The sequence below is a fragment of the Mycteria americana genome, chromosome 3 (assembly GCF_035582795.1).
Source record: "Mycteria americana isolate JAX WOST 10 ecotype Jacksonville Zoo and Gardens chromosome 3, USCA_MyAme_1.0, whole genome shotgun sequence".
Lineage (NCBI taxonomy): Eukaryota > Metazoa > Chordata > Aves > Ciconiiformes > Ciconiidae > Mycteria > Mycteria americana.
This window is the reverse complement of record NC_134367.1, coordinates 81,983,827-82,002,886: the sequence shown is the minus strand read 5'-3', so window position 1 is coordinate 82,002,886 and position 19,060 is coordinate 81,983,827. Positions and strand designations below refer to the sequence as shown.

The 19,060-nt window shown below is 44.3% G+C and overlaps 1 protein-coding gene across 1 annotated transcript; it reads left to right on the top strand.

The window, feature by feature from the left end:
- Nucleotides 1-548: 548 nt before the first annotated feature.
- On the top strand, nt 549-7,641 carry PSMB1 (proteasome 20S subunit beta 1). The gene is made up of 6 exons (XM_075495848.1): nt 549-968; nt 2,036-2,143; nt 3,597-3,678; nt 4,128-4,257; nt 5,836-5,942; nt 7,365-7,641. Exons 1-6 carry the CDS (start codon nt 868-870, stop codon nt 7,548-7,550), a joined length of 714 nt encoding a protein of 237 aa, XP_075351963.1. The 5' UTR covers nt 549-867; the 3' UTR covers nt 7,551-7,641.
- The last annotated feature ends 11,419 nt before the right edge of the window (nt 7,642-19,060 follow it).

Here is a 19,060-nt window from a genome sequence, read left to right as displayed (position 1 = left end):
AGGCCTGGCCGCAGGCTCGTGTGCCGGAAGGCTGTTCCCCATTTTCTAGCCGTACCCATCGCCGCCCCTTGCTCGTTGCTGCGGAGTCGCGCACCCCGCAGCGTCCCCGCCTCGCAGCTGTCGCCGCTACCTGTGCACAGCTCCCAGGGAGGCTTCAGCGCCAGCAGCGCTTCTTCCCAAGCAGAGGGATGCGATTCTGTGGAGGGCCACACGCGTCCCCTGCAGCTCCCTGCTCCCCCGTCCTTCTCCCCGGGCACCTATTCGTGCCCCTACCCCAGCCCTTCCCGCGTGTGGCTACTTGTGCCGCGGTGCCTGGCACCGCACCGTGACCCGCCTCAAGGGCCTCGTGTGCCTCCTGACCCTGACTCTTCGCAGCGTTTCTCAGGGTGCTCCCCCCTTTTCCAGAGCGGGAGCCACCCCGCTCCCCGTCTGCTCAAACACAAGGTGGTCTTTGATCACCTCACCACAGCTGCTATCAACCTGCTCGCTCCCATGGCCAGGCACTGAGAAGACCGGGCCTGACAGCGCTCGGACCGGGCAAGAACCGGTGCTGGACCGGGCTGGACTGGAACCCCGCCTAGGCCGGGCTGGGAAAGGCCCTGCGGGGCCGGGCACGCAGGGGGCCCGCAGCCTGCCCGCTGGCGGGGAGCGGTGGAAGGGCCGAGGGCCGGTGGCAGCAGGGCTCCCGCAGCGCCCTCCCAACGGCCGCGGACGCCCCGCGCCGCCGCCCCCACCGCCCGCCCGCGCGGACTGGGCGTCCTCCAGAGCAGACGAGACGGGCTCTTGCTCGCCTAGAGCGGTGGACCGCCGCTTCCGGCTCTGCTGCCGCCATTTTGCCGTGAGACAGCAGCGAGCTAGGCTGCCGGGATGTTGTCCACCGCGGGTTACCCGGACTCCAGGCCCGAGATGGGCGACGAGCTCGGCGCGCCCGTGCAGTACCGCTTCTCGCCCTACACCTTTAACGGAGGGTGAGGAGTCGCAGGCAGGGGGTGGGGCGGGCTGAGGCACCCTCTTCCCGGGGGAGGGGGGCCCTAAGGAGAGAGAGTGGCGGTAGGGCTGGGTCTTCCTCGTCTTACTCTTGCCTCCCCCTGGCACTCTGTAAGGGTTTGTCTCCCCTTGCGAGCCCCTCTTTGTAGAGAAAGGGGGGCGGCTTGGCCTTGCCCAGGGCTCGGCCTTACCCTGGGCTCGGCCTTGCCCAGGGCTGACCGTCCCGCGGGTCCTTGCAGCTCTTCGGGGTGTTCTTGCATGTCCGTGTGGCTTTTGGCACGCTCGGGCTCCCTGAACTTTTACGGGTTGAAATAAGTACCTTCCGTTACCCGCAGGGTTGTTTCTCTATAGTGATTCAGGAAACGCATGTAATGGTCATATTACCAGCTTTTAAACCTGTAACTGGGTTGAAAGCTACCTTGTCATAACTGTTAAAAGTAGGTGATGTTTTACAGACACTTGCTCTGAGTTGGTGATGGGATCTGGCCAGGATAGTGTTATTTAGGGTTTTTTTAATGATGCCTAACTGCTTTTTAAAGGACACCTGTTTGTTACTTAATGGTAGCACACATGTGGCAATCACAAAACTAGCTATTTGGAAGTAAATAACATAAGATAACATTAGATTTAAAAAGTGATGATAATTTAAGTATAATGATACTGATGGTTAGTACTTGGCTGAAGTGTTTTTGCTTGGAGAGCGAAACTGAAGGGTGAATCTTTCATTAGCAGGCATCTAAAATTGCTAGTCCATTCTATACCGTGCTGGTTCTTGCACTGTATAGAAACTCTGTCTTACCAAGTTTCCGTACAGTTTTTAGTCAAAGTAGAGAATCACGTACATATATTTTCTTCAGTGTGTCTAGTATCTTCTTCCTCCAATCTTGAGTCACATGTAGGGATGTGCATAGTGGGAAACATAGCAAGGAATATAAGATACTTGACAAAATGTGAGTCTGGATATAGAACTGCTATCTAGTGTGTTCTTCTGTTGCCTATGTAAATATTTGTGCTAAAAGTCATGATTACATGAATACTCTTCTTTAAGGACTGTTTTGGCCATTGCTGGAGAGGACTTTTCTATCGTTGCCTCTGACACACGACTGAGTGAAGGTTATGCAGTTCACTGTCGGGACAGTCCAAAATGCTACAAACTGTAAGTTCAGATCTTGTAAGAATTGATACAGATGAAAGATCTTTTATACTGATGAGCATGTTACCTGCCTGGAAGGAACTATCACTTTCTTTAAGCAGAATTCTCAGAAAAAAAGGATAGTAACAAAATTGATTTTGGAGTCATGATGACTCTTGCTGTAATGCAAGATGTGATGTGATGTTGTAAATACAGCCAGATTTCTTGTTGCATGCTCTTGAAGTTAGCTGATAACAGAACATTTTTAGCATGATACAAGGCTTAATGTAAGGTAGGTGGTTTTTTGGCTGGATAATCAGAAGAACTTTTGTCTTAACTGTAGCAAAACTTAATCCTGTGGTAACTTGTTCTGCTTCGTCAGGACACCTGGTGTTGGTAAGCAAGTGCGCCCACTGCTGCCAGTTGTGGCTGTGTCTCTCTAGTCAACCATCTGGCACTTCGAAGAGGTGTTTGTTTTAGGAGAGGTAAACCTGTCGGTAGTTCCATTATTGCACTTTTTATGCTCACTGTATGCTTATCTTGACTCACCTAGATAGCATCCCCTTGGTTTAAAAATAAATGATGTTTACATTCTCTTGACTGTAGCAGGTGCTTACCTAGTAGGCTGCCATGAGCTATGTAAACAATTTTTTTGTTTATATTTTTTTTTTTAAATAGATGACACAAGAGCATATGAACTTTGTTTCTCCTGGCTAACTCCTTACTATATCTTTGACTCTCTGATACTGTCCAAATGGAAATTACTGTGGTACAGTCTGCATACTGCACATGATGGCTTTGTGTAATTCTAGTGACAGGCTGAGAGAACATTCAATTTAAATTGTTTTCTGAATGACTGCTTTGTGTTAGTTTATAAGTATGTGTGAATGGTTGTAGACTCTCACTAATTCACTAGAATTTAAATTTCAGACGTGCGTTCCTGTAGTTAGCATTCACGAAAAGTTTTGAAACTGAGCAAAGAGCTAACCTCCTAAGATGCATCTGCAGCCAGATAACTTCTGTTGTGCCGACACAGAAAACCACCTACAGCATAAGTGTTACGTAACCATCCTGCAATCTTAACGCAGCCCTCTGCCCAGATGAAGTAAAACTGGGCTGAGTGATACGATGTAACAGGCTCTCCATCTCAACACAGATCCTCTAGCAAGGCCGAATGGTAATCGCTAGAGTTAGGGGTGCGTGAAGAAATTAAGAATTTCTTTTTGTCAGTCTTGTTGTGGAAGTCAGTGGTTGAAGAAGGACGTCTGCATGGTCCTGCACCTAATGAGTCCTCTCGAGGATGTAGGTTGCAGTTACCTTTTGTACACAAAATATCTGTTACTACATTCTAGACAGCTGTTTTTGATAGCGTTAGAGAACCTGAAAATACATTTGGTGTTTTCATAATGATCTACTGTGTAAGGAAGTGGTATAGTTCATACTAAATCTAAAATCACAACAAAACTTTGTTTTACAGAACAGAACAAACGGTCATTGGATGCAGTGGTTTCCATGGTGACTGCCTTACCCTTACTAAAATTATTGAAGCACGATTAAAGGTAGCTAACTATCTTACTGTATTTAGAAACTTACATTCTTAGTATCACATTTGAGATCAATAATACGATATGTTTTAAACATAATTTTTGCTGATTTTCTTCAAGTGTTTATATCATAACTATGGCTGTATTGCTAGCAAAAGGTCAGGCAGGGGAAATTGATGCTGTGTTCTTACTAAGTATAACATCACAAATTTGAAGAATGGAAGAGCTGGAGAGGATAATGTTAATGCAGCAACATCTAGTCTTTGCAAAACTTTCGAGAAATGTTAGTTTTTGGCTTGTAAGAAGGCTTTACATTTAGACCAGTGTGTTTTCAGTAAGCATGCTAGTTAATAATCTTGCTTAGTGTCAGATTCTTCTGTAGTGAGGTTACAGAAAATGTAATTCTGATTGAGTGTAAAATTTAGTGTTTGACTTTCTTCTTGGACATGTGGTACCATTTGCAGATGTACAAGCATTCCAATAACAAGACCATGACTACTGGGGCTATTGCAGCAATGCTGTCTACAATTCTGTATTCTCGACGTTTCTTTCCTTACTACGTTTACAACATAATTGGTGGACTTGATGAAGAAGGTAAGACTTCAAACAAAAAGAAGAAAAGAGGGGCTAAATTGCTGTAGGTGAATAGCTATCCTTTTACATCTCAGGTGTACTGATGGAATAACAAAGTTTGTGTTCTTATTCTTAACACCTACTTTTAGGCATTACGGTACTTAGACAGGTCAAATGCATATTACGCATCTGACTTGTTTCCTAGTTTCTGCTGCTAACTTGATCTTCCATTTCTGAAGGTCTGAAAGCCTAAAAACTATGTTATAATTACTTGATTGCAAATGAAATCTGCCAGTGTTGCTTAACCTCTCACACTTTAGACTGGGACACTTTATAACAGCTTTGCTGGAATTCTTAATTGTCTCTTTAAAGGAGATGTTAGCAGTAAAATTGCATATATTTTACTCCAGCCTGTCAGTGTGGTAGAGGTTATTACATATGAAGGTTTACTCCAGAGGCAGGTTTCTACAAAGATTTTAAAATGTTAACTAATCTCTAATGAAAATCATGACTTCTACATGGAAGGTGTAGTTTAATGTATAGCCCTTCCAGGACTTACTGGGCTCTTGTCCAATGATTTGGTTGGGTTGCTAAAATACCGTGTTCTCTGGCTTTGAGCAGGAGCTCAGAGGTGGTCTTATTTGGATAATTTCAACCACTCCCCACAGTTTGTTGTTACCATAAAGTTATACTGCTTTCCCAGTCTTGCTAAGATACGTCTACGATACGTGGAGTCTGGAAAGGGATTAATCTGCCCTGCGTAATGGTAAATCTCAGATTATAAGGGTGCTGTAGCAATTGATAAGAATAAGAGTGCAGGTTTGCATGCATGGGCTTAATTTGGGTGCAGGAAGATTGATTCATTCTGATTTAGTGTTACTTTCTGGATCTTTTCTAGCTTTCTCAGGGTTGCTCAGCTACCTGTGCTGTGCTGCCAAGTGCACTGGCCAGTTTATTAAACCAGGTGCAGCCTGTCTGAACAGAAAGGATGAGCTTGGCCAGGTGCTATATTTTGACTAGTATGTCCTCATCAAATGCTGATGCTTCAGAGGTACAGTGTCTCTGCATCTCTGATGCTGGCGCAAGCTTTGCACACCCTGGCCTGACTCCAGAGGGAAGTGCGTAAAAGACCAGAGCATCATCCCTCGTTCTGGGAAGGCGATGCAGAGGCATCCAAGCACACTCTCTGGAGGTAGTTCAAGAACTGTATTGTTCAAGAACGATGGCTAAACTGCCTCTTTATGCTAGCTTTAGAACCAGCAGAGCTCTTTGTGCAGCACTGCGCTCTAGCACATTCTCCTGCTTTGATTATCCCGCATCAGCACTTCTTCTGTGATAAGTACTGTAGAAAACATCTGTTAGAGCAAGGTTATAGCTTAAATATTGAAAATAACCTTGCATATAGTACCAGGTCACAACCATAGTGAGCCTACTGTACAAAGCATTGTCTGAACGTACTGCAGTATTATTTGGTAAAGGTTTGCTGGATTCTCTGGTACTCCAGAGACTACTTATGGAGAGAGCTAGTTTTTGATGTAAATGCTTATCTGTATTGAGAATCTTTCTGGATTGTGATTACATACTTTTTTTTTTTTTCAGGGAAGGGAGCAGTATATAGCTTTGATCCAGTGGGCTCATACCAGAGAGATTCTTTCAAAGCAGGTGGATCAGCAAGAGCCATGCTGCAGCCCTTGCTTGATAACCAGGTATAATAGTTCTTTCTCTCTCTCTCTCTCATGATCTCAGTAAACATTTGTGACATTAAAATTAATGTAGCTTGACTTCTGGGGAATACTACTTTTGAGAGAAGTTTTAAATGTATGACAGGTAGGACTGTTAATCCATACATTTATAAATTGCATGGCTCTACCTTCTCAGGAGAGATCAAAATTTTGCAAAAACCAGAATCTGTTCAGGTTTTTAATATGCTACAAACAGTGGACTATCTGTTTAAAATACAGGTAAGTGTTTTAATTGGAGAATTATGTTTCCCATAGAAGCTGTTTGGGTTTTTTTTTCTGTTTTTTTTTTCCCTAGCTGAACAATACTAAATTATATAATACTAAATAATACTAAATTAAGAAGATAGAATTAGTAGGTGTATATAATACATTTTATCACTTAACATACACTTGTTTAAAAGCCTTAAGTTTTGTACAACTCGGACACCATTTTCTAGGAATGTTCTTACATAAAACTGCTGGTAACTTATTCAATTAAATCTGTCTAAAAATACTTGAAGAATATTTTCATATTTAATTGAAGCTGTTAATTGGTGAATGAGAGAAATACCAAAGCATGTTTTACTCATTTTATTCTCCGATATTGGCATTGGTATTGTTTAGTCAGCTGATGTCAACACAACTTCTGTGCTTAAAAAAGCCATAAGCACTCTTAGTTCTTATCAGCTGAGAAAGGAATAGAATCTTTCCTCTTTTTTTGTTTTTGTTTTTTTTTTAAACAGCTCCAGGTTCTCAGCTTTGACTTAGTTTTGAAGTCTATTAACTGAAGAAAAGAAAATATCTTTTGCAGAAACAAAGTTGTCATAAGTTGCTTTTTATCGCTTATGAGTTTGAGGTGTAGTAAGTGACTCTTCCCCTCCTTTTCCAGTTCTGATGCTTAAGTGGACACTTAAGTTTATCAGCTAAAATACCCTATTTAATAGGACTGGTTATGCTCCAACATAGACTGTTATTTTTGAATTCTAGGTATGTTTAGGAATATTTGCTTTTAAGAAATGTTCCTAACTACAACATGACTAGAGAAAAGGCTTGTGTGCAGTTCTGATACTGCTAACCCAGTGAGAAGTTTCTGAAGAATTAGGTCAGTTCAGATCTGAATGTTCATTGCGATCTTGTATATGCTGAATGGGTGGGAGGAGCTATGCTGGCTGTGTACTGGATCTGCTTCTAGTTACTTTTGTAAGAGGATCAGTGTTGGCAAAGTTCTGATCATGCAGCTGTAAACTGTGTGGGGGAGTACTTTTGCCAGCTTTGGGTTTCTAAAACAGACCAACCATTTCTTCTTTTTAAGTTGTCTAAATCTGCTTATTCTAGTGCAGAGCCTGAAACGGCTTTCATGCTAGATGGATCATACTTCCTTTAAAATGCATTTTCGTCTTTTCTTAGATTGGCTTCAAGAACATGCAAAATGTGGAACACGTACCTCTGACCCTGGAGAAGGCTTTGCAGCTGGTTAAAGATGTCTTTATTTCTGCTGCTGAGAGAGATGTGTACACTGGGGATGCACTTAAGATTTGCATTGTCACAAAAGATGGAATTAAAGAGGAAACTGTCCAGTTACGAAAAGACTAATTCAGCTCACTTATAAACACGAAATCTGTGATGTACAATTTACCTGTATTATGAAGACATTGGTCTTATTAAATGTTTTCAAGAAGTTTGACTACTGTAATGCTGAGTATTTTCTACCTTTATTAGAAGTGATTGTGTGTTTTGGAAACCAGAGCAGTTCAGGGTAAGGAAGCGGCTAAGAGTTACAAGTCAGTTTCGTCCATCTCATCTTAATCTATTGATCAGTCTAATTCCAATGTCAATTTAATCCCCTTCTTACAATCCCTTTTGCTACAATGTGGAGGAGTTTAAACTTACTAAAATTTAGGTTCACAGGCTTTCCTGATAATGCTTTCAGTTTGGCCTTGGCTTAGTGAGAAAAGCATTTGTCGTGTTCGTGCTGCCTTCTCTGCACTTCATAGCTTGCTTTTCCTATCTTCTCCTTTATCTCTCTACATGCTGTGCTGGCATTTGACCTCTCTGTACTTATTTACAGAGACTATAAATATGAGTCACCTGAAACCAATTTCTCTGTGTAAGAGGGAAGAATGTTAAATGGAATCTTCCAGAGTTTAGTCCTGGACTCTGCATCTGGGCTCACCTCCATGTGTTTCTATTCGGTTAATGCCCAAAATCTGAAGCATCATCCTTTTCTGCCTACTGATGGAAAATAACTTAGTATGGAGATTCCTGCATGCCTGTTAATGTCTGGGGGCTTTGTTAGCTCTACTACTGCTTATGATTCTTGGGAAATTGCATCAAGGCTGTTTGTCTGATGTGCTGTATAGCACTCCTGGAAATTGGCTTGAGTACTAGGCCCTTTAGAAAAGCAGAGCTGCATCATCCAGGGCAAAACAGTCTTCTCTTGCCCAGGAATCCTTTCACAGTCTGTAGCTATTTAGAAAAGGACAAATGAAATATCTCGTTGCTTGAGGTGGCATACTAGTTTTTTAAAAGAATGATTTTGCTGATGTGTTTGACTGTACAGTAACCTCGTCTCCTGTTTGGAGGTGGCTGACTGCCTTCTGTGCAGCATTTCAGGTGCTGTGCATTTTTCCTAGCTCTGGCTAGTCTTCACCAGCGATGGTAGCCTGAGGCTTTCTAGGCAGTTTAAATAGTGGGTAGCATTTTGAACCTCAGTAGTCAAACGGCTAGTGCATTTAAACTGACCCTAGCTGTGTTTAGGAAATCCAGTGAGTGGGAACTCGGAACAGTAGCCGTTTCCCAAAGTGTTCATGAAAACACTTGACCACTGGGTGCCACTCTTGGGCAGAGTAAGGAGGGAACACTGCATCCCTCGGTAGCTGGGCAGCAAGGAAGGAGCGCAGCATCCCAGTCTGAGTAACACTGGGGCTGAAGTCACTTGGTCACACAAATCAGAACTTCCAGACAGGTTCAGGTAACTTGATGGGATGTCTAACGTTATTTGCAAAAGTCATCGTAAGTGGGCAAGGTTAGTTGTATGAATGTCTAGCTATCTGCTGTTCTGTACTGGGCAAACTGCACATGCTGCAGTAATTCTAAGAACAGAAAGCTTGTGTATATTTAAAGTACAAATCAGCAATACCAAATTAAATACATGCTCTGTTACTTCTATAAAATTCAATTAAAGCACTTGAAGCTCAGCTGTCTTTGATACCATATTTATGTTGAATTGCTCAAATGTTTCACAAGATTGTTACAGCTCTATGCAGAGTTGGTGAAGTCTGGTGAAACTGAATAGTATTTTAAGTTGCAAAGAAGAGCAGCTGAGGGTCACAAGTTGACACGCCTGCCTTGGGACAGGTCTGTTTGCAGTATGCGAGATCTAAACAGTGAAGGGAAGGGCAACAAACAAGGGGAACTATCTGATTTGTACCTGAATTAATTTGATGTTCCTGTAAGAACAAATGTGTGCCAAATGTGTAGGAGAGTTGCACTGATTCAATTTTAAAAAATTTTTATAAATTTGGATGCTTTTATATTTAAGGATAAATTTTTACATCCAAAATAAATGCATGTCCAACAGATTTTAGGAATGGCTTGTTTTAGTTTGTGGCATCTAGGCCTGTCTCTGTATGTTGTTTCAGGAGAAGTAATAGGTGATTATAACAGCTGCCCCTGTACTCGGCACTGGTGAGGCCGCACCTCGAATACTGTGTTCAGTTTTGGGCCCCCCACTACAAGAGGGATATTGAGGTACTGGAGCGGGTGCAGAGAAGGGCAATGAAGCTGGTGAAGGGTCTGGAGCAGAAGTCTTATGAGGAGCGGCTGAGGGAGCTGGGACTGTTTAGCCTGGAGAAAAGGAGGCTGAGGGGAGACCTTATCGCTCTCTACAACTACCTGAAAGGAGGTTGTAGAGAGGTGGGGGTCGGTCTCTTCTCCCAGGTAACAAGTGATAGGACAAGAGGAAATGGCCTCAAGTTGTGCCAGGGGAGGTTTAGACTGGATCTTAGGAAATTTTTCTTCACCGAGAGGGTTATCAAGCATTGGAACAGGCTGCCCAGGGAAGTGGTTGAGTCGCCATCCCTGGAGGTATTTAAAGGACGTTTGGATGAGGTGCTTAGAGACATGGTGTAGTGGTGGTCTTGGTAGTGTTAGGTTTATGGTTGGACTCGATGATCTTAAAGGTCTTTTCCAACCTATATGATTCTGTGATTCTGTGATTAGAGTGTTCAGGTCTCATTTGCAATCTCAGAAGCAATACAACAGCAGGTACCGGGGATGCAAGTTTTCCTGCCACCGTGTGTCAGTGCTATCCTGTTGGAGCACTTGTGCAGATGGGATGGCCATTTTGTTTCCTTTTCAGTTTTCCATTTCCCTGCAGAGTACATCTGGCTGAAGAACCAGCAGGGGATGGAAGCTTTTTCACAGGCCCATTGGGCTGAAAATACCAAATTTCTTTTACAGAAGGTAGCACTGCATTCACTCCCTCTGTGGATGGGTTTGGAATCGGTGATGTGGGAAGGTTTGTGTCCCAATTTGTTTTTAACTTCCCAGTTATGCCCTTCCCTGATGTCATCACCGCTCGTGCTCAGAGTCGGGAGTTGCAGGAGTGACAGAAGATGTGTGAGTACAAAAATGTTCACAGGCTGCTCAGCTAGAAGTTACTTGCTTGCTCATTAGTATTAAAACACATTCAAAAATTACAGATGTCGTGTCTTACAGATAAAAGACACCAAGAGGGGTTTTTTGTTTGTTTTTGGTTTTTTTTTTTTAATCCACCAAGTTGCTTAGCTTTGTTTGCGAAGACTCATCACCTAAGGCTGGAAGGTAGGAATACCCTGACTGTCTGCAACTCTCCTTAGTTCCGTGTCTGTACTTCCTATGTATAAATCAGGTCAGTAGTCGTCTCACACCATGTCTACAATGTAAATTAATAGTTTATGAAGCACTTTGAGCACTATCTAGTTACAGAACTGTCTAGGCAGGTAGGCTATAGAGGTACAGCTAGGCAAAACAAATGCAACAGTACCACCTAGGGTTGCTACAAGCAGAGGTCTGTGTTTGGCAGATTACTTGGCCGGGGATTAGATGTCTTTTAATACAATTTTATGTAAGAGAAAGGAGGGAGAGGGAAAACGTTAATCTTGGAATACTTTTTCTTAATATTAAACACGTTACATGTATATTTCAAAAGAGAGTTGTACTGCAGGATTTGACTAATCTTGGAGGGAGCGCTTCTAACCACCTTGTTCAAGAACATGCAAGTGATGGGCTATATAACAGGAACAGTGCACAGGAGCAGCAACAGCTAGCTCGACTTCATCTGCAGCAATACTGAGGGCCACCTTAAGATGGCAATAGTTAGTTGCTATCACAGGCTTCAACACAATTACACACGGTGTGAGTAAAAATACTCATATGTACTTTACCAGTTTCCCGCTATAATGTGCTTTGCGGTACTGTTTATTGAGATGGGAGGCTTTATTTTGCTCTCAGCCAAATGGCAGCATACTGCTGCTTATATAAGGGACCATACAAGGTCAGAATCGGCCTTAAAAGCTAGTTTTGTAATAAAGTAGACCTTGCTTTATTTTTGGACATGGTTTTCAGCAATATTGTTTATGTGTCAAATCCATTTTGCGTACAGGGAGGCGGCTTGTTACTATGGAAAGTGAAAGTGCTTGACAGGACATATATATTGCATACATGCTTCTGAAAGTTTAGTTCACTGTATCATTCACTATATCAGTCAAGGATAAGTTTAATTTTCCTTTAACTAAACCCAAGACTTTCTTAAGGCTGAATCATAGAATGTTGTTTGATAAACCAAATACTGAGCTTTCTTACTCTAGGATGACATTTTTCCTTTTACAGTGAGATATGCCTGTAACACTACATATGCCTCAGTGCGCTGGGAGTCAGGAGTGGGCTGCTTCTATTTTATTGCCGTTTCCTAGAGAAAACCATTTAAATGGAAATTATAAAACACTATTTGAAGTGTAGCAGTTTGAAGTGGTCCTACTGCAGCTTACTCCTTTACATTATTTGTTTACTTAGGGGACAAAGTTGTAATTTCCTGCACTTGAAAAACTTTTTTTTGATACCCCAGAATCATCTACCCTGGAAAGCAAGAGAAAGCTGCCTTGGCGAGTGATCTCAGTATAGCGATTCTGGATTTTGCAAACCTAAGCTTGGGGAGAAGTGGCAGGAGCAAGTGGGGAATGATTAAAGCAGCATCCATTTGAATCTGAACAAAATAAAGTAGTCCTGTTTCTCCTGAGTCTAGTGGAAGATAGTTTTAGGAGCATAAAGTAATTGCTGTCTTGTTCAGGGTTTCTGATCCAGAGTCAGGAACCAACTTTTGAGTAGAAGGGATTTGGAAATGACAGCTTTCCAGTTCCTCCTTCTCTTTCTTTCAGCCATTGCTTTTGTTTAGTGTGAATGTCCTTTGCTTTTAGGCCATTTGGGACAGTCATAAACCAGACAATATGGCACATGGGCCTGAAGTTAACTAAGATTTGTCTCCAGATCTGCCTTCTCAAGCCAAAGTCCTTTTGAGGAGGGGTTTTGTCTGTGTGAGTGCAACAGTGAGACCAGCCTTATATTCTTTCAACTCTAATATGTAGTTAGTTTAATTGTATGGACCATTTTACGTGCACTTCCTTTTCTAAGCAATTTCAACAAAGTATTCATAATTACAAAAACATGGTTTAGCAGAAAAACAAACAAAAATTCCTCAGTATCTTTCCTGTTAGGCTGTTCTTGGCCCTTTTCCTAACAGTTGCTGGCAAAGTTCAACTTCACTGTTCGTTTCAGAGGCTCAAGTGGGGGTAGGAATGGACTTCACTGTAGCCTACAATAATGAATATTCTTTGGCACAAGACACACATTAGAGGGGTACTGGCAAGAGAGTCGTCATGGTACCAAAAATTCAACCAGTCCTCTGCACTTTAGATCAAAGAACCATAAGAGGAAACTTAAAAAATGGGATTCCCATTTTTGCTGAGGAAGAGGAAAAAGATGTGGAAGATTGCAAGTTGTACTGCAGTGTTATAGATACTTCATGGTTGGGGTAAAGTGCTGTTGGCTTACCTGAGACCTGACTTCTCTGAAATTTAGGTATTTCCGTTGCTTGGCTTTCTCCAGCCACACAAGTTTGGTGGTCTCCTTGGTGGTTCTGCAAGAAGTCACTGATGTGCTGATTTACCTAGGTGCCCACCCAGGTGTGGGTACATTGCATCTGCAGTGCCTGGCCCACTAAGGTGGCTTAGCTGAACAGGATTACAACCCAGTGAACCAATGTTCTGTTTAACCAGGCTTTGTGAAAACCAGCTGTAATCAGCTTGGCAGTCGGGTCTGGTGGATGATCAAGCTGTTTATTGGTCTCTCAATGCTATGCTCTCATTCTGGAGACCTTGGGTGGCTCAGCTGAGAGCCTCTTCTCTTCTTCTCCACAACCTAAAATTAGGAAATTTTACTTCACTGAAAGAGTTATCAAGCATTGGGACAGGCTGCCCAGGGAAGTGGTTGAGTCGCCATCCCTGGAGGTATTTAAAGGACGTTTGGATGAGGTGCTTAGAGACATGGTCTAGTGGTGGTCTTAGTAGTGTTAGGTTTACGGTTGGACTGGATGATCTTAAAGGTCTTTTCCAACCTATATGATTCTGTGATTCTGTAACCAACCTGGGCTGCTGATGGAGCCGTACCCAGCTGGGGGTGCCTGGGAGGTGAGACATGCTGTAGAGTGCCTCAGGAGTCTGTCCCCTACCAGGAGCCCGTCCTCAAACATACCAGTAGAAAACGTACTTCCGTTTGTAGCTTGCTTATGCAGCCTTTGCAAAGAAGCTCATGCACTGAGATAGCAGAAAGTTAAGAGGCCTGATGGGGGGGTGGGTGGGGGAGAAAAAAGAGAAGGGGGAGGCTTTTTCTCTGGTTTTATATAAGCGACCATTTTGGAGAAAGCTGCATTCCAGTGTCACTGCCTTATGCTTGATCTGAACTTTTCTTGACATGTACCCTTGAATGCAGAACCGTTAACACAATCTCCGTTAAGTCCCACAGCAAACAAACATTTTGGTGCGGCTGGTATTTGTTTGCTAGTTGCAGACAAGTCAATCTCATTAGAATTGCATTTACAACTTTTGCCAAGAGTTTTGAAACTGGTTGACACGCGCAACAGCTGCCTGAGCCGGAATGGCATTCCATTCCCCGCCTCCATCTTATTAGCTCACGGGATGGCTTGATTAATGACAATTAGATGGGATTTTTAAAAATGAAAGAAAATTTGTCTTTGGAAGAGTCGTGCAGTGTGTTTTCATTCTCTGATTTAAAATAAGCCACAAAGTCTGGGGTTTTATGGCTTTTCACAAAAGCCAAGAGAAGTGCTCACCCAGAGCTAACCCACAAAATTTGAAGTAAAAACATTTTAAAGGGTGATGCAAAGTGTTTTCAGCTGGAACTTAGTAAGGCTTTTACATTAAACTACTCTTTAAAAAACACAACCAAATAAGAAGATTTCAGTGGTGACACTTAGATTTTTTTCCTATGATTCCAACGTGGGGATCACCGTGTGAGGTAGGTGAAGGAAAACTTTGCTGTCCACACCCTATTGCACGTTAAGTGATGCTGAACAGAATTTACACAAGCTTATGTGAAGACCAGTATGATATGTGGCTCAGCCTGGGATACGTGTTTGTTAAACTGATGCATAGCAAAGTTTATCAACACTCCTTAACTCTCTAAGGACGTCACCTGGGTGGCCAGTATCTCCTGGCCAGCCATCCTGTTTCAGCCAGAGCATGCACTTGGTCACAGCCAAAAGCATTTCTGCAGGAACATGATTCCCCCTCATTTCTCCAGGCCCTCAGTGCAGAGCTGTTGAGCTTACAGGCTCGAACAGGCAGGCTCTTGATTCAGTGCAGGCTATTACATCTAAACCATCAAATGTATTTTGTTTGGCTCTACAGCCTTTAAAGTCAGGGGCTGCGGTGCCCTTCACGTCTGTTAAGATGCTTCTCTGTCAGAGGGACGCTCTGCATCAAACTCAATGAAGCACCAAACAGCCAAGATGCTCTTCTCTGAGTATCTGGGAGTCACAGTGGCCAAAGCAGCATCTATATGCAGGTGTTCACATGCCTAATTTAACCCTTAAAGCTCCTGCACAAACATTTAAGAGTGGTTTCTGGCAGTTTAGTTTAAACCCCATGTTCAATTTAAGCCTGGTGTTGGCAGGAAGGCTGCCCTCATTTTCACTCTGTGCCCAGACCTGGAGCTCTGAGCTCCAATTCATGCCCCCAGTTAAATTCAACTATGGTGCTAGAAGAAGTCATCATGGCAGTTAAAATAAAAAAAAGGACAGTGAATCAGGCTCCTGAAATAAATGGCTCAGATTTAAAAAAAAAAAAAAAAGGACTTCTCATAAGAGAATGCAGTTGCAGTGGTTTAACTAATATTTTGACCTGCACAGGTAGAGGGATTTTTTCATAAACTGTTTCCATTCAAAGCCAAAATGCATTTTGGAGCTACTCAAAGAATTTAGTTTCTATTAGAGACCACACAAATCTGCCCTTTTCTTGCACCATTTCCTCCTCACACTCTCGCTAACAAAAAGAAACGTCAAGGCCAAGCTATCCAGTAGAGGCTTGTGGATGGTCCTTGAGTGTCCAGTTTGAGATCCCAGAAGTAGTCTTGTCTCTGAACTGGAGACTAAAAGCCCCTATTTGTTGACTTTAACTGAATTGCTCCAGTTAGTCTCATTGCAGAGAAGGTAAAGTCAGAGGTGGTCTGATACATTCAAGCTTCATCTCAGAAGATGTGGGTTGAGTTCACAGAGACGCAGGTTCCCGTCAACATCTGCATCCACATCCCAACCCATGTGCAGGCGCTTGGTCAGCCAGTATGGCTCTGGCTACAGTGCCATACAGTGTTGGACTACAGGATTGCTGCCTTGTAAGTGCTGATTGTAAGTTTTAATGAGACAACCCAATTAGATGGCTTGACAGACCATCACAACAGTGACGCAACTGCGCTCAAACCCCATTACAGAAGCAGCAGAATTTCAAAGAACTGCTTTAAAAGAAAAGTCACAGAATAGCTCGCACACAGCCTTGCAAACAACAACATCACCCACAGGCTGTGCAGAGCAAGGGGAAGGGCTGTGAGAGTAAAAGCAGAAACAAGACAAGTCAAAAGAATTAAGCCCAATGCTGATTTTTCCCTTTCTAACACTCAGCATGGGCGCAGCTTGGGTTTCAGGTACCACCTATGGAATATAACTGCTTTACATAACTCCCACCCTATTGGTTTAATGGTGCCTACAGAGAGTTATGGCACGGCCTTTGCAAAAATATGCATGTACCAAATCACCTGTGCCAGGTGGTGCGTTACATTGTCCTGCAGGTACTGACTGATGCACAGGGCTGTATTCACTGATCCTCCCACACCCACAAGGCATTTCCTGCCTGAAAGCCAGAGAAAGTTTTTATCACACCCACCCCCTGACTTCAGCAGATCAATCGATGTGGATTTTGGAATTTTTTTCTCCCCTTCATCCTCCAGTCAGGAATCATTCATACATCATCCCCAGTCCTTCCTGGCTTGAACTGGGAGGCTGGGCATGCCCACAACATGCTACAGGCAAGCTCTGTGAACACCTAGCCCCAAACCACTTTAGCGGGTTGAGCCTGACATCTTAGATGTCACTGAACCACAAGCCAACTAACAGAGTGTTTGGGTGACACTCCCAGGACAAAATTCCCTTTGCACTGAGCGATTCTCAGCAATTACAGTCCTCTTCTGTTGACCAAGAGAGATGAAGTACAAGGTCCAGCAGGCTCAGCAAGGCCCCACTTGTCAAACCAGAGAGCATTTTACAAAGCTCTTCTCCTTTCCAAATGAGCCCCTTTTCCTCATTTTTACATATGTGTCAAGGAAGGTCCAAGACTAACAAAAAGGGTAATTGAAAGTTGCTGGCTACTGATACTGCTGTGGCTTGTCAATATTATTTTCCCTAAATTAAAGACCCGTACACACACCCCTGCTTGAACCGCATGATGCACACATCAGAGAAGGAAATCGCAAGACCTGAGCTGATGCTGAGAGGATCAGTTATTTGTCTTATCCATGAGAGCGAAGGCGACCCTTACGATGCTGCCATAGTACGGTAAGAGAGATGCAGGCGGCGGCTGCGTGGAATATCTGCTCTGCCCTACAGATGCTGTCCAAGTCTCTCCTCCCAGCCTACTGCTAGATGCTATTCAAAGAAGTATGACACAGAGACGTGTCCTTTGCCATCAGTTCTGCCTGAGCCCTGTCCCAGTAAGCTGTCGATGGGAAGCATCCACTGAGGACTGGGAGGCACCACACTGTGGTTTCAGTCTCAGATCCAGTAACCATAACGCAGCTGGAGCTGCAACGCAGGCCACCACAGGCTGCAAACTCAGTTTCCCCCCTGCCTGCTTTTCACGTGAGTATCAATCACTTGACACCATGTGAAGTATCGCTGCCAGCTCTGACAGCTTCTCGGGAAGATCCAACAGACTACTACATGTCAGCGGGAGTTTTCCTTAACAAGTCCAAACCGAGCTACCCCAACCCTTGCAAGCAAAGAACAACACTTCAGGAGGAGAACAGATGAACTCTGTAGCACTACAAACGTGTCCGTATTTGTTTCTGCGGGGTAAAATATCCTGTCGAGCAACAGGTCATTAACACATAGCTAGCTAAGTTTTCAATAAGCTGGTGCCCAACTACTGTGGTATTAAATGACAACCCGGTGCCTAATAGCATCAGTGAAATCAAAGGGCATCCCTCTCCCAGCCACTGTGCAGTCATAGCTCTGGAGGCTCTGACATGCATGACGATACGTGATACGCTTTAGGGAGAGGGGAGATAAGGCAGGGCAACATGATACAGAGCAGAAAAGCTGGTCTGCAGACAGCCAGCTCACTGTAGGTGCAAGGCATGTAACAGGTTGGCAGGGTGGGAGATAACGCACCCCGGAGCTGCCCTTACAGCCCTTATCCCAGCCCCAGAGAAAGGGATGCGCCTGGGGCGTGTGTCCACTCCGCACAAGCGGTTCAGACACCAGCGAAGAGCTGCCGTCACGGGGATGCGGTGGCTTTCTAGGGGAACGGGCTGATGGAGGGGAGACAGCTGAGTGCGGCTAAAGAACCGCCTCGTCTTCCACACTCCATCCAGAGCACTAGAGCCAGTGGTGGGTCAGACCTCTGCAGACATATGTCAGGGGACAAATAAAAGCCAAGCCAGCAAAGTGAGCCTACATCCGTATGGCGAAACGTGGGTGCAGGTCTGCAGCGTGCCTCCTCGCAGAGCACCCTGACACCTTTCTGCCGGCAGAGTCCTCGGGCCGCTGCTCAGGAGGCAGAAAATCAAGCCAAAACAAAAAAAAAAAGCAAGAGGGAAGAAAAGCATTACAAGTGGCTTACAAGGCCGTTAATTGCAAGATGAAAGTCTCGGAGGCAGTGACTGCGTGGCTAGGCCAGTCAGTGAAACTCGGAGCAGCGGGCAGCAATGCCGTGGAGGAAGAGCAGGGCAATAGCAAGTACTGTGGTTTACAAGGCTTACCCTGCCGACAGCTTTGATCCCTACGTCCATCAATCAAGTGACTGAAGTGTGAACTTGAGATAACACACAGGCACAGCGCAAGGCTCCGAGGCCTTTCTGCCCACGGCCTCTTCCTTCCCGTTTACTCGGGCACCTGCGCGATAGCGCGTCACGACATGGTCAAAACCACGGCTCGGTGCTTGAGGTGCCCCAAAATCTCCCCTCTGCTCCCCAAAACCCACCCAAATTTGTCACAGCGGCTCAAGAGGGAGCGAGGCCAGCTCTCCTCCGCCGGCCCCCTCACAATAGAGGATCGCCCTATTTGTGTGCAAAGGAGAGGGGCTGCCGCCCGGGCCGCAGCCCTCGCATCTGTAAGGGCCGGCGACAAGCCGCACAGATAGGCAGAAATCAATAAGCTGGCGGATCAGAGGGCCCGGCGGAGGAGCCGCTCCATGCACACGCACAGGGGCCGAACATCTGTCAGGCAAACAAAAAGCGACCCAAGCGGAACAAAAGAGAGGATTATTTTCACTCAAGTTCTT

Excerpts from the sequence above, each read along its gene's own strand:
- PSMB1 (XM_075495848.1), top strand. The coding sequence starts at position 868 with ATGTTGTCCACCGCGGGTTACCCGGACTCCAGGCCCGAGATGGGCGAC. Across the intron at positions 3,679-4,127 it reads TTATTGAAGCACGATTAAAG|ATGTACAAGCATTCCAATAA; the intron begins GTAGCTAACTAT and ends TACCATTTGCAG. Across the intron at positions 4,258-5,835 it reads TGGTGGACTTGATGAAGAAG|GGAAGGGAGCAGTATATAGC; the intron begins GTAAGACTTCAA and ends TTTTTTTTTCAG.